General features: G+C 37.2%; 1 protein-coding gene across 2 annotated transcripts; it reads right to left on the reverse strand.

Moving 5' to 3' along the window:
• Positions 1-4,288: 4,288 nt before the first annotated feature.
• LOC120879075 (transcription and mRNA export factor ENY2) lies at positions 4,289-13,831 on the reverse strand. Of its 2 annotated transcripts, none has more exons than XM_040262133.1 (5): positions 13,741-13,831; positions 12,216-12,292; positions 8,365-8,435; positions 7,086-7,160; positions 4,289-4,561 (listed from the first exon to the last, which is right to left on the reverse strand). In XM_040262133.1, exons 2-5 carry the CDS (start codon positions 12,281-12,283, stop codon positions 4,485-4,487), a joined length of 291 nt encoding a protein of 96 aa, XP_040118067.1. In that variant the 5' UTR covers positions 12,284-12,292; positions 13,741-13,831; the 3' UTR covers positions 4,289-4,484. The 2 variants fall into 2 exon arrangements, with proteins under 2 accessions (XP_040118067.1, XP_040118066.1); XM_040262132.1 differs by having other exon boundaries at positions 13,669-13,824.
• Positions 13,832-13,863: the final 32 nt, after the last annotated feature.

Below are 13,863 nucleotides of genomic sequence, written 5' to 3' on the forward strand. Positions count from 1 at the left end.
CTTAGCACTTCATGACATGAATATATATATATATATATATATATATAAACAAAGTTACACTGTAAGAGAAAAAAATAAGAATATTATTCTCTTTTAAAAGGGCTTTCTGAGAGAGGAGCATAGTGATGGAAAACATACTAGAAACTATTTATTAAGAATTTACATACTGTGCTTTTTTGATAAAATAGCTGAAATAGAACTATTTCAGTTGTGCTATTTAAATCAATTTGCTGTCTGAATTACTAAATTAGCTTCAGAAAATGATCCCAGTAAAATAATATCTACATTATTATTATCCCCATAAAATAACATCTCAGTGTAGCTTCATCTTAATATATACCAGAAGCACATTCTGAGGTCTTTATATTAGGTTTTAATTCAATTGCATTATCATCTTGAAAAAGCTGACTGGCCTGGATTTGGTGCTGTTGACATGAGAAGATATTTCAGTGAGCCTCAGAGAGGATCAAAATATAGGCTTCAACTGCCCCCTGGTGACTGATAAGCAGAATAACCAAATACAATTCAAAGTCTGGAATAAACAGGTTTTCTCCTTTGCCATTTATCTATTCATTTATAAGAACATATTAGGAATTCTATTATGCACTCTGTTATGCACTGAACATCAAAAGATAAGTGGGATACAGATTTGTGTCTGTATATGTGATAGTAAAATCAGGGTGAAAAGATAATTTTAGCTTTCCCTGCTAAGTGCCATTATAGTGATTTTTTTTTTTCTCTATTCTGATCAAGTTATTATGTAGGCATTTTTGTAGGTATTCTTATGGCAATATTACTTAGAAATTCCTGAAAAATAAAAGCATCTTTCTACACAAGTGTAATTCCTTTATCAACACAAATCTAGAAGACACATAGTAAATAATTACATATTTGCAGTTTTTCCTAGGGCTTCCCGGGTGACTCAGTGCAAAGAATACGCCTGCCTGCAGTGCGGGATAGGCGGAGATGCGAGTTCGATCCCTAGGTCGAGAGGATCCCCTGGAGGAGTAAATGGTAACCTACTCGTGTTGTTGCGAGGAAAATCCCATGGACAGACGAGCCTGGCAGGCTACAGTCTATGGGGTTGTACAAGAGTTGGACTGAGTAACTGAACAACAGTTTGTCCTGGGAGTAACACGAATCTGGATTTTTTTTTCTGATTTACCCAAATTGCTTTTTATAATTATCCTACTAATAATGTTTACAGTTTAAAAATTTTTCACTTTCTCCAGGGTCAGCATTATCAAATCTATTAAGCAGATGAAGAAACTGAGGCAGAAGTCAGCCTTACCTTATAATTCAATGTAATAGATGAGATCACAACTCAAATTGTCTAATTGCACCTGTTAAGTTTTCTTGGCAGATTCATCCAATGACTTTTGTGTGGTTTCTGATGATAAATATGAGGGTCTTATGAAGCCACTGAGTAACATGAGATAGCCATTTACAAGAAGGGTTAAACCACATGTTGGATCATTTCCAACATCAGCTACTGAGCAGCTGTCACAATTCTCTTGAGTTAGATGGAGTCTTTTTTCAAGTTATGTAAGTCCCATATCCAATTACCAATCCCCAACATCACCCAGGCCCATGCTTGGCACTGCTCAACCCAACGATATGCTTGTGGTGCCAGAGCAAAGCGATTACATAATTTACTTGGGTCTTCTTTAATCCTATACAAGAGAAGCTTATGGTAATCCTAATTAGTTTTTTACTCACTCGGCACAGTCATGTAACAGTAATCTCCTAATGAATTTTCAACACTGAGCATGAAAGGGTGCAAAATTTTTAAAAGATGTATTCCTAATTTAACATAAATCAATGATGTGAGTCAAGATACATACAAAGTTGGTTTATTTGAAAGATATCAATGGTTCTAGATGAAAACTACAGGATAATTTCTAAGAGGTCAAAAATAAAAACCAAAAAACCTAGAGATAGTGGGGAATTTCTCGGTATTATCATTTTAAAGCTAGGCTCTTTAGTATTTTGAATTATTTTCAATTCAGCTATTTTTGTTCCATTTCAAAATATTTTCTATTTTCTCATATTTTCTTTTGAGCTATTAAACTAGTATCTCTGAGCAATTTATTTGCTTTCATATACAGTACTATGAAATAGAAACTAATTGTTCAACATTTATGTACCACTTAAGATTGTTTCATTTTTGATAATTGGTAGCATACTGGTGAATATAACTATCATTGCTTTGGATCATTGCTTTATAAGAAGTGAAACAGAAAATCTTTTCAGGTAGTTTTATGATTTTGTGTGTCTTGGACTCAAATTTTCATAATTAAGCCCAGTTCGTTCAATGACTACACTTAAAATTCATCAGAAATTTGTATCTCTAGAGCATGATCCAAAATTTAACATGAATGCTTTCCTCAACTGCACTCAACTGTATTGTTACCTTCCTTTTTTGCTCCCATTTGTTCACTAGTTCATTCATGTGTTAATTGCTTTGTCCATTCACCCACAAGTAAATATCATACAAAATAAAGTCATGTTTTTTCCCCTCCAGGAGTTGCATGCTCAAGTTGGAAAACCAGTGTTGAATTCAGAACAGGTGCTCCTCATAGAAAAAGTGGTAGGGAATCGGAAACAGAGCAAGAAACATCAGAATATTCTGGTAACAACAAGCTGAATTCGGAAAGGCAAGTAGGAATGAGTTAAGTAGGAGGGCTGCCCAGTTTGGTGGATTTTCTACTGTATTAGAGATATAGCAACTTGGCCCTTTTTGGGACTCTTAACCAGAGAAATAAGTAAATGGCAGTTCAAGAGGAGCCTAGGTGATATGGCTGAGCTTGAACTTTACCCATTGAGAAATTTCAAGTAGGGGAATAAAAATGACCAGGCTTGAATTTTATAGCAAGGTCACTTAGGCAGTAATGTGGAAGATATATTGGAGGAGGCATGGAGCAACTGAAGCGAGGAAATATTAAGAGCCTACTGCAGTAATCTGGGCTTGAATTTAAGAGGGCCTACGAGGGCAGGTAGTTGACAGTTTACAATCTTGTGACACTCAAAATGGTCTTGATTAGCAGCATGAACATGTTAGAGAAGCCTGTATGAAATACACAATCTTGTGCGCTATTCCTTACCTTCAGAATCAGTGTTTTAACAAGTTCAAGTAATCTGGTGGCTCAAATGGTAAAGAATCTGCCTGCAATGCAGGACACCCAGGTTCAATCCCTGGATCGGGAAGATCCCCTGGAGAAGGGAGCGGCTACCCACTCACAGCATTGTTGCCTGGAGAATCCCAGAGGAGGCTGGTGGGCTGCAGTCCATGAGGTTGCAAAGAGTTGGACACGACTGAGCAACTAACACTTTCAAGTAATCTGTATGTCTGGGAGAATCATTCAGAGAGAATAGAAACACAGTATGGGCAGTTACTAGAGGAAAAAAAATCACTCTTAGGTGTGGTCAGTTTGAGGTGTTTATGGAACATTCAAGGAAGCTGATCCATAGCAGTTGAGTATACGGATCCTGAGGCTGGGTTGGAGATGCAGTTTACCATTTATCAATGTTAGTATTTGAAGCCATGGTCCGACCCAAGTTTCCTGGGATCTGCCCAGGAAATCATATCATTAGGCAGAGGGCCCAGAGGGAGCACTAAGAAACATCATTATTTAAAGTTCCATATAGCGAAAGGTATCCACAAGAAACAGGAGGTTCCAGTGGGAGGTCTAAACAGCGTGAGAAGTGGGAAGAGGTCCAAGTGGCAGGACGGTCAACATTCTCATTTTCCAGCAGAGCTCACATAAGAACAGACAAAAGTCCATGGATTTGGCAATCTTGATGTCAGAGTAAAGCTATGGGTGGAGATTATTTCCCATTAGTTCGTTCTTGACCTTAGTATGTGGGGATGCAATTTAGTTTCTGTTTTCAAAGTTCAGATGAGTAGAGTATTTGAGAGGAGGAGCTTGGTATGGAGCCACTTTGCAAATGTTCTCTCTTGCAGTAAGATGGTAAATTCTTTGAGGAATAAGGAAGGCACATAAAGATGAGTAAGACCCAGTCCTAACCCTCAGCGTTTATAACAAATAAGAAATAAGGTATCCATAGTACAAGATGGGACATATATTATAAAATATAGGGATTCAAAAGAGGCATATACTACATCCAAACAATCAGAAGAGGCTGCTTACTTCTCCTAAATTGTTAGTACAGAGATGTGCTTACTTAACATTTACATACTTAACACTTAAACTGTATTAACTGCTGACTTTTCTCTCAACAAATCTGATGAATTATTAATAAAGTCCCATTTATTCCATAATCCAAGGAAACTTCAAACTCATTCATGAGATATTTATTAAAATAACACATTTAGGGAAAAAAATCAATACAATGTATACATCATTACTGAAAACTGTATACCATCATACAAAAAAGGATTTTATTTTGGGAAGTCGATTCCTAATTTATGGCAAGTTTTACTTTAGAAATAAAACCACAAAACAACACAATCTAATTCAATCTTAAAGGCTGGCATGCTGAGCAAGGAATGTTCTTATTCTTTGTAGGAGTTCCTTCTTTACACTGTCAGGTACCAGGGCTGAAATATAAAATAAAAACATAAGAGTAAGATGATTCCAATTAATATTTATCAATTTGAGATCTGGTATTTTATTCAGGATTCCCAAGTGAAAATTTCATAACCCTCATGCTTCAATAAAAAAAAATAAAGATATCTGAGAAAATAAAATATATTTGAAATTTATTGTTTGAAAGAACTATCCAATACCTAAAAATATACTGCACATGTGAAAATTCTTTACACAAGGAACAGAAAAGGCCTTTCTGAAAGAGAGCCTGTAAAAGATTGCTAAATCTGATTCAAATGCAACTTAATAAGCCTGGTTAAAATCAAACAAAAAAAGGAGAAAGCACTCTTACAAAAACAGGGTAATCTCTCTACTATACAATTTCTTCAACTTGATAGGAAAAAGATCAGCAGGCTTACAGAAAAATGATGAAAGGAGAAGCACACAGTTCTTGAATGTCAAAAGAATTTAACCTCACAACAGAAATGAAAATTAAAACTATCAAATGAAAATTAAAACTATCATTCTGAGAGCATATTTTTACCAATCAGATTGGCTAAAACCCAAAGGTCACTAGTATATGTATTGGCAAGACTGAGGGAAAACTGGCCCTGTTACATTGGCTGGTGGGAGAATAAATTGATACAGCATATTTGGGGAGATAATTTGGTGATCCTGTATTGAAATAAATGCATATATCCTCTTGAATCAACAAAGATGCAAGAGCTTCAACAACAGTTGTTTCTGTCATATGTTCATGTTTCAAATCTTGAATCATGTGACTGACTATATTATCTACTCTGAATATTAAACCAAAAATAGGGAAATGGGAGTTGCCTGGTGGCCTAGTGGTTAGGATCACAGGTTTCACTACCATTTGGGCCAGGTCCATTCCCTTCTTGGGGAACTGAGATCCTAGAAGCTGCAAGGCACAGCCAAAAAAAAAAAAAGAAGGGGGGGGGGGGGGTGGGGGGGAAGCCCTGATCCTTGAAACTTAATATTGAATGTCAGTTATTAAATCTACACTATTTCCCCCCTTTTTGGCTATTAATAAATAAGGACAAGAAGGAATTAACTTTAACCTCTAATGTTATTTGCTTGAATCCAGAGGAAATGAAATCTTCAGATATAGTTCAATATTTCTACAAAAAATTCCACAAATGACAGCAATCAAATAAGACAGATACTCCTCTTTATAAATTTAGTATAAACCTGCCGAGATATAAGGACTACATAATTAAGTCCACTGGAAATGTGATCAATATGTATATTAAATATACTTCTACTCAAAATTATGATGACTGAGAACAGATCAGCTGCCTTTGGGTTACGGATGAGGTGTGACTATAAAGGAATAGCTTGAGGGAGTCTTTTAGAACGAATCTATACAGGTGTATAAAGTTCACAAAACTGACACTAAAAATGTTAATTAAAAAAATACTTTAACAATAAAAAGAAAAGATTTACTTTTATTTTTTGCTAATTCTCTAGCAGGGGAGCTATAAGGGATTGAAATATCCAACACAGAAGCACTAAGGAAATGCAGAGATAATTTCTACCCTGTTAACAGATTTACTTCTTAAATGTTAACAGATTAAGCATAAATTACAGAAGAAAAGTAGAAACAAAATATAGAAATTTATTTAAAAATATAAATCCATGGGGAGGGCAATAAATACTGCCCCCACCCCGAAATATGACTGACCGGCAAAGTTATGTTTTAAAAGATGGCTGGAAAGGACCATGGGATGCTGTAGTTCTTTCCAGGTGGTAGCAATTCAGGGCCTAGTATTCTCTGGTAATAATTTTAAAGTGATTTACTTTTCACACTTCAATTCTTTTTACTTTTTCTGTTTGAGGAAACAACTAATGGGTTATCTAATTTACCTGCTTCCACTTATAACTACAACCACCCCCTACCGCCTTCCTCAAATGAAAATAATCTAGTTATACCTAATTATTGCATACAGACTTAACATTATTTCCTGTGTTTCTTTTGGTTTCTCTTAACAAGGAATTAAAGAGAGAAATTAAGAAGGCAGCTGAAGTGTGAGTCTTAAACAAGAATTACCCAATCATGAAGTTACGGAGCTACCAGATTCTTAATTAGACATCCAAGAAGACAACTTTGTTTATTTTTAATAAGGAAAGCGAGCAATGACTCAGGGGCTGGTGTAAAATGCTGAACTATTACACATAAGGCTAAACTTTACAAATCCTAGCTTCCGGTAATATTTGCCTCTAAAAAAAAGTCCCAAATTTTAGAAATTATCTGTTTTAACAACCATATCAACTTACATGTGTATATTGTTTTAAGAGTACAAAACATTTTATACCTCGTTTGTTACTCAAAACTGTGCAAGAAAGTTGGCAAGGCAACTATAACTCTTCCTAAAGAGAAGATGCAAGTATACCCACATAATTTTAGAAAGAGTGCTTTTCCTTGTTAAAAAAAAAAAAAACCCTGAACCAGCAAAAGAGAAAACAAATCATGTCTTAGCCCACATTTCCTTTCACACAATTTGTATTCCTTACCTCTGCCTTTTGGTGTGATTTCAGCCACCAAGTCATCAACAGTAACGTGTTCTAGTCCCTTTTCTTTAATTACCTCTTATGCAAAAGCAAAAAACAAATCATATCATTTAAAATCATTATCTGTAAGAAAGATTTTCATAGAGGAAGGGTTAAGATCATGTTTTTAGAGTCCAGACTGGTCTTAAAAAAAAAAAAAAAAGAGGATACTTCTTTTTTTCATTCTAATGAAGATTTAGTTCAACCTTAAACACAGCATGTATTCACCAGATTAAAAAAGTAAGACAAATAGTTGTAATAAGTAGAATGAATTTGAACTGTAAATTCAAATTGCCCAAAATTAAAATATGGAACAACTCCTTTGCTCCTTTCTCTTCTCTATGCTGGACCAAGAGGAGGAGGAGGAGGAGGAGGAAAGGAGTTAACACTGGACCCTTATTATGTGCTGGGAGCTCTGCAATATTTAATATTCACAATTATCTAATGGCCTGGGCATTTTTCCCACTTTGAAAGTGAGGCAAGTGACGCTTAAAAATTAAATAACTCATTCAAACACGACTTGAAATCCAGCTCCAGTCTTACACAAAGGTCTATTTGAGCTTGAAGTCTACGCTTTTGTTAATTTGGCACATTGCCTTCTTTGGATTAATGATATAAAGTCTCTATTATCATTGTCATTTGTAGAAACCATTACAATGAGAATTCATTATAAATATCCAGAATTCCATCATGCCAAAAGCTGAGCCAGAAAGGAAGGAGGCTCACCTTAGTGACTTGTGGAATCTAGCTAATGGCATCATCATCAATACCCAGTAATTTAACAAGCTTCCATTTTATAATTTAAAAAATATAAGTAATTTTCTAAGAGCTTTTATAGATGATTTTTTTCAAAAATAACACTGTTAAAGACAGGAGATAAAATTTCTATGTCTGCCAGCCATAACATGCTTAACATGTTATTAAGAAAAACTGACTAGGAATCACTAATGTTTCACTTCCAGTAGGCACACTGAGAAAGGTGGGATATTTCATGCCAGAGGAAATCTTGCCTCAATTGTTTTAAGAGAAACACAAAGAAACATTTCTAAAATTTAAGAACAGGTATACATATGATCACTCAGTGCAAGCAGTCTATACCACGATTCAATTTTCTATTTGTGTAAAACTATGCTTGAGCACTCAATACATTTTAAAATACTGATTATAATTTTTTCTAGTGAATTTCAGACCCACACAGTTGAGAGCAATGGAATTAGCTTATCTTCTAAATCAAACTGATTACCTTTACAGTGTGCCTTCAACTGATCCTTCCAGCCACATTCAATTAATTTAGCTCTCAGCAGTTCTTTGAGGCTGTTGAAAAAGAAGTGTTTCCAAATTAAACTACAGCAGTGTACAGTATCTTAGACAGGAATGTTTGAAGCAAAGCTTCACTGTTCAATGAAAAATCCCCTGCCTTCTGGTTACAAAACTTTTAATTTAACCATGGCCTAATCTTGGTTCTATCACTAAAAAGTTCTTTGATCTTATGTGAGTCATTTAAATGCTGAGCTTCATTTTCATCATCAATAAAATTCAGTCAAGTGGATGGGACACAATACTTCTTAAGAAACCCTACTTGGGCCTTCTTAACACACTTTCTACTTCCCTCCCCCAACAGGAATATTGTGGGTTTTGTACAACTTCAAAAGGGTATTAGTTGAGTTTGAAGCAGCTATACTTTTGAAAGCTTCAAACCCCAGAATCCATTCTTTAACTACAAATTCTTAACTGTTAACTATCTTACTGCCCCATTATATCTCAACCTTATAGATTCCCCCCTCCCTTTTTCTTATTACCCTTCTAAATTATACATTAGCTATGTTATATGTCAGTAGCTCAGTCATGTCATGTTGGACTCTCTGTGACCCTATGGACTGTAGCCTGCCAGGCTCCTCTGTCCATGGAATTCTCCAGGCAAGAATACTGGAGTGGATAGCCATTCCTTTCTCCAGGGGATCTTCCCAACCCAGGGTTCGAACCCGCGTCTTCTGTGTTGCAGGTAGATTCTTTACCGTCTGAGCCACCAGGGAAGAACTTTAGTTACTACATTAACTATGGTATTTCATTAATTCTAAGACTGTACTTTTCCACATTTTAACAATCCAGTCATTGGCCTGCCTACCATAATTTAATTGGCAGTATTTTCTTTTCTTAATGGTTAAAAAAATAATGGTATGTATTACAACTGATGACATCATGGGTGCAAAAAACCTACTGCAAAGCCTACTGTTATGAAGCCTCGATCTTCACCCTAAATCACCTCATTTCTCAGCTGAAACATGTCGAGTCACAAGCCAAACTGCTTCTTTTTCAATATTCCTAACATCTACTACGTGACATTTCCATCTTGATGTTTAAGTCATTTAATCTTAATAGGGCCAAAACCCAACTCTTGCTTCTCTTCCACCTCAAGCTGTTCTTACCAGAAAGGCAACTCCATTCATCTTGGTGCTCAGGCTAGAAAGCCTGGCAGCCGCCTTCACTCAGTAATTTTGATAACACTAATATCCAATCTATAAGCACATCCTACTGGTTCCAGTTTTTAAATATATACCTGAAATTCAAATGCTTTTCACCACCTCTGCCATTACTAGCTAGTTCGAGCCACTCTCTTCTTTTGACTGGACTGCTGCCACAGCCTGCTGACTTGTTCCTCTGCCACTTCCCCTCTGCACTTCCGTCTCCTCTCCCTGCTCAAAACCCTCCAGGGATCTCCTGGTTTACCCAAAATGCAATTTCCAGTCTTTACTAGAGCCTAAGAGACCCTGCATGGTTTGCCCCCTCCCCAGCGATGTCTCTGACTTTACTGTTTCTCTCCCTTACCCAACTGACTCAGTCTCAGTGGCTTTCATGGGTTCCTCAAAAGGCCAGGCAAGGAATGTCCTGGCAGTGCAGTTATTAGGACGCAGTGCTTTCACTGCAGGGCCCTGGGTTCCATCCCTGACAAAGGACTGAGGTCCCAAAGGTGTGTGAAACGTGGCCAAAGGAAAAGAAAAAAGCCAGGCAAGCTGTCTCAGGACCATGGCAATGAGTCTCCCCACTCCCTCAAATCTTTCTGATCTCTTTATCAGTGAGGTCCACTTTTTTTCCTTTCTATAACACACCTGAATATTCTCTGCTTTATTTTTCCTCTAGAACTCCTCACCATCTGACACACTGCACATGTATTTTCTGTCTCCTTCCATTAGAATGTAAGCAGTATAAAAGAACAGACTTCATTTTGTTCGCTATCGTATCTTCAGACCTTAACAGGACATGGCAAATGGTAGAAACTCAGTAACTTAAAGCTATGTGAATGAAGACAAATGAAAAACAATAATACATAATCCCCTACAGCCATTACTGGCAATACTATCCTCTTGGTTTCCCAAGGCACTGTTCTAGAGGCTTTCTTCTTCCTCATTCCTCATATAAAGGGTTGTTGATTTTACTTAAAAAAAAAAAAAAAACAAAAAAAAACAACTGTAAGTTCTTTCCTTTTTTGCTATTTTACTTTTCGCCTGATATTATCTTCGCAATCTATCTTTAGTCCTTCAAATCTCCTTCACACTGCCAAAATAACATTCCTAAAGTGCAACACGATCTAGTCAGCCTCTTAAAATTTTTTAATGCCTCCCACCACCAAAGGATAAGGCAACAAATGTTTTTGCAAACCTACCACCTATTTTTCTGCCATTTCTTTGACAGTAAAAACCCTCTACAACTCTGGTGTAAGAAATCTGGGTAGGGGCTCTAGCAATGGAAATGCGAGCTAGGCAAGGTGGACCATGAATGGCCTATTACTGAACAAGGATGTAACCAAGTTAAGTACGTTGCTGAGACCATCAGGAGAAAGATAGTTTTAGCTGGAGATGTAAATTTTGAGCTCCTAACTCCTGCCACCTTGTGCGTAGTGCCTTCTGGAAAATAAAGCCAACAGAGGAAAGCAGATATGAGACAGGAAGATAAAGACATACTTTTGGTGACAATTTTTGAGAGACTAGACCCAGTGATGCCTGAAGCACTTTCAAACCCTAGACTTTTAGTTACACGATATTATACCTTTCCATTAGTTGAGCTAGTTTCTCATCCTTTTTAATGGAAAGACTTCTGATTATACAAAAACCACATTTCTCCTGTCCACTGTCTTTCACATTTTAGTTGCACAGTTCCCCCAGAATATTATCATATTAGAACAAATTTCTTTGACTTTGCATATTTGTTTCCATCTGCCCAGACTGTCCTTTCTCTTTTACTGTGCTGGGCAAGCACTAATTCTTCTCTCCCAGGTGACGTAACACTTCCACCATTCTGGGAGACTTCACCGATCATCTTAATCTGAAGGTAGAAGCTGAAAGTTCCCTCTTAGGTTTCTCTTATACAATTTATCACCCTGCTCCTGGAAGCCTTTTTTGATTCTTTAGCCTCTCCTCTGCACTTTCAAACCTGTTCATTCCTCAAATGTTTACTTGGCGAATTATGTGCTAGGTATGATGCTGGGTATACAGTTTCTGCTCTGGAGAAACTCAGATTCTACTTATACAAACTAGCAAAGTAGGCCAGTATAATACAAAGTAATTAAATGCTATGATAGAACAAGGTATTTGGGAATTAACAGATTCCTAGAAGAGATGATATTTAAATTAAAACCTGATAATGAGCGTCGAATTAGCTAAAGATGGGGGGAAAGAAGAATATTTCAGAGAGTAAAAACAGCAAATGCACTCTGAGGATATGAGAGCTTGGTAACTGAAACTGGTTCCATTATGTAGACTCTCTTAAAAACTGGGCAACATTTTATCTCCAAGGGCAGTTATTTGGGTATGTATTTTTCTTCTCCTTTAGTTTACACATTTTTTGAGAGAGAGTCATTTCCTGTTCATCTTTGTATATACATGATTCACTTCCCTCCAAGTCTTGCCACATTGAACAGACCTAAACATTTTTTTTTTTTAATTGATGTTGGGAATTGACGTTTTGGATAATCTCAATTTTCTGTAATTATTTCTACTAACATCAGTATTGTTACTTGGTAACTAGATTCTTTGTAATGTAACAAAATTATAGTTTAAAGATGTTAAATGTAATTTATTAACACAATCTATTACTTACCGTTCTCTTTCTCCAGTTTCTATCAACTTTTGGTTAATCGCTGCTCTCATCTGCGCATCTTTGTTCATCTTGCTAACCTGAACATCAACATGTATTTTCAGATACAGAACACTTACAAAGCATTGTCTTCTAAATCCTCTAGGCTAGAACCTCAACACAGGTAACATTCTATCAACTGAAGGGGTGATAAATTTCAAAAATGTGTTGACAATGTCATTACTTTCAATATTATTTACTGTTTCCCAAGAAGTCATAATGATGAACTTTACAATCCCCCGCCCCCATGTACCCTTCATTAATAAGTCTTTGGATAATAACAATTACTGTACATTTATTAAATGCATATGTGCCTGGCACTAAACTAATGTGTTTTTATCTCATTTAATTCCCAGATCTTATTCTTTTATGTAAGTAGTATTAACACAGTTTATATTTTACAGGTGAGGAAACTGAGGAACCAAGATAGAAAAGTGAACTCAGACACTGTGACCCCAGAAGCTCCCAAATACTTTACAGCACATAATACCTGACTGTTAATCATTTCTGCCTCTTACTAAATGCATTCAAAATTTGGGGGAAGCTATATAACCTGAATATCGATAAAAGATTAAGTACGGTTGGTGACAAAATTTCCAGATAAGGCTCTTAAGCGCTTTACTTTTCACTAGGATGTACAGAATTCCAACCGCCAAACTAGCTGTGTGTGGGTGTGTATGTTCTTTATCAAAACTTGCAGGTTGGGATAAAGAAAAAAGAAATCTCAAATAAATTCCTAACTTAGAAAATTCTCAATTTTCAGTAAAAACAACCAAAACGGTGTAGAAGTAAGAGGAAGGTTAAGTTGTAAAACTTGTAATAAGCCAACGTTACCCTACTTATCTGGGCTTATCTGTCAGTAACTTGAGAACTTTTGTTGTCTCCCAACTCGCCGCCTATAAGAAAACTAAGAGTGGCGGTGAGTTTTCAGAGTTGTTTTTTTTTTTTTTAATGCAACAGGAAAAAGGAGAGGTTGAGAAAGAACTAGGGTATGTTTGCTTTTGCAGTTGCAGGCTAACATTTTCAAAATAACACTAAGATCTACAGTCAGTACCTTCCCTAGAATACTGAACTTGATCTTGCCTTCGCCCCCGACACTACGGATAGTGACCTTGGACAAGTCAGTTATTAAAAGGCCTCAGTTTTCTCACTGGTAAAACAAGGGCTCTAGGGGATCCCTCCCAGTTCAGACGTTCTTTGGGAAAATAGAATAGGGCGGAGACAGCGGGAGAGGCGGGAGGGGAGGAGCCAGAAAACAAAGCGAAGACTGGCTTCAGGCCAACTCCGGTAGCACGCCCTGTCGGAGAGCCCTACAGGCCCGCGAGCGCGGGTCGGGGAAGCTAACGAAAGACAGCACATCGAAAGGAGCCTGGGCTGGGCCCGGGTCCCGGCCCTGAGGACCACGGGCATAGCTCACCACCATCACCGCGGGCGAGGGCCGTCCCTTCCCAGCGACGAAATGACCCTTGCGCTGACGACCGTTACCTACCACACTCTTCGGCTGCCCGGACCTAGACCCTCAGTAGCTCGGGCACCTAAGCACACAGAAAGCTAGCACACGCATTTCCGGGGCGGGGTCTCGCCACCCTGCCTATAAAGTGAGAATTTAACC

Source organism: Oryx dammah, unplaced genomic scaffold (assembly GCF_014754425.2).
Source record: "Oryx dammah isolate SB20612 unplaced genomic scaffold, SCBI_Odam_1.1 HiC_scaffold_19, whole genome shotgun sequence".
NCBI classification, from domain to species: domain Eukaryota; kingdom Metazoa; phylum Chordata; class Mammalia; order Artiodactyla; family Bovidae; genus Oryx; species Oryx dammah.

Bases quoted from the DNA above. Each gene is read 5' to 3' on its own strand.
- LOC120879075 (XM_040262132.1), bottom strand. The intron at 8,436-12,215 runs GTAAGTAATAGA...CTTTTTCAACAG, and splicing joins GAAACTGGAGAAAGAGAACG to CCTCAAAGAACTGCTGAGAG. The intron at 4,562-7,085 runs GTAAGGAATACA...TTTATATTTCAG, and splicing joins AATCACACCAAAAGGCAGAG to CCCTGGTACCTGACAGTGTA.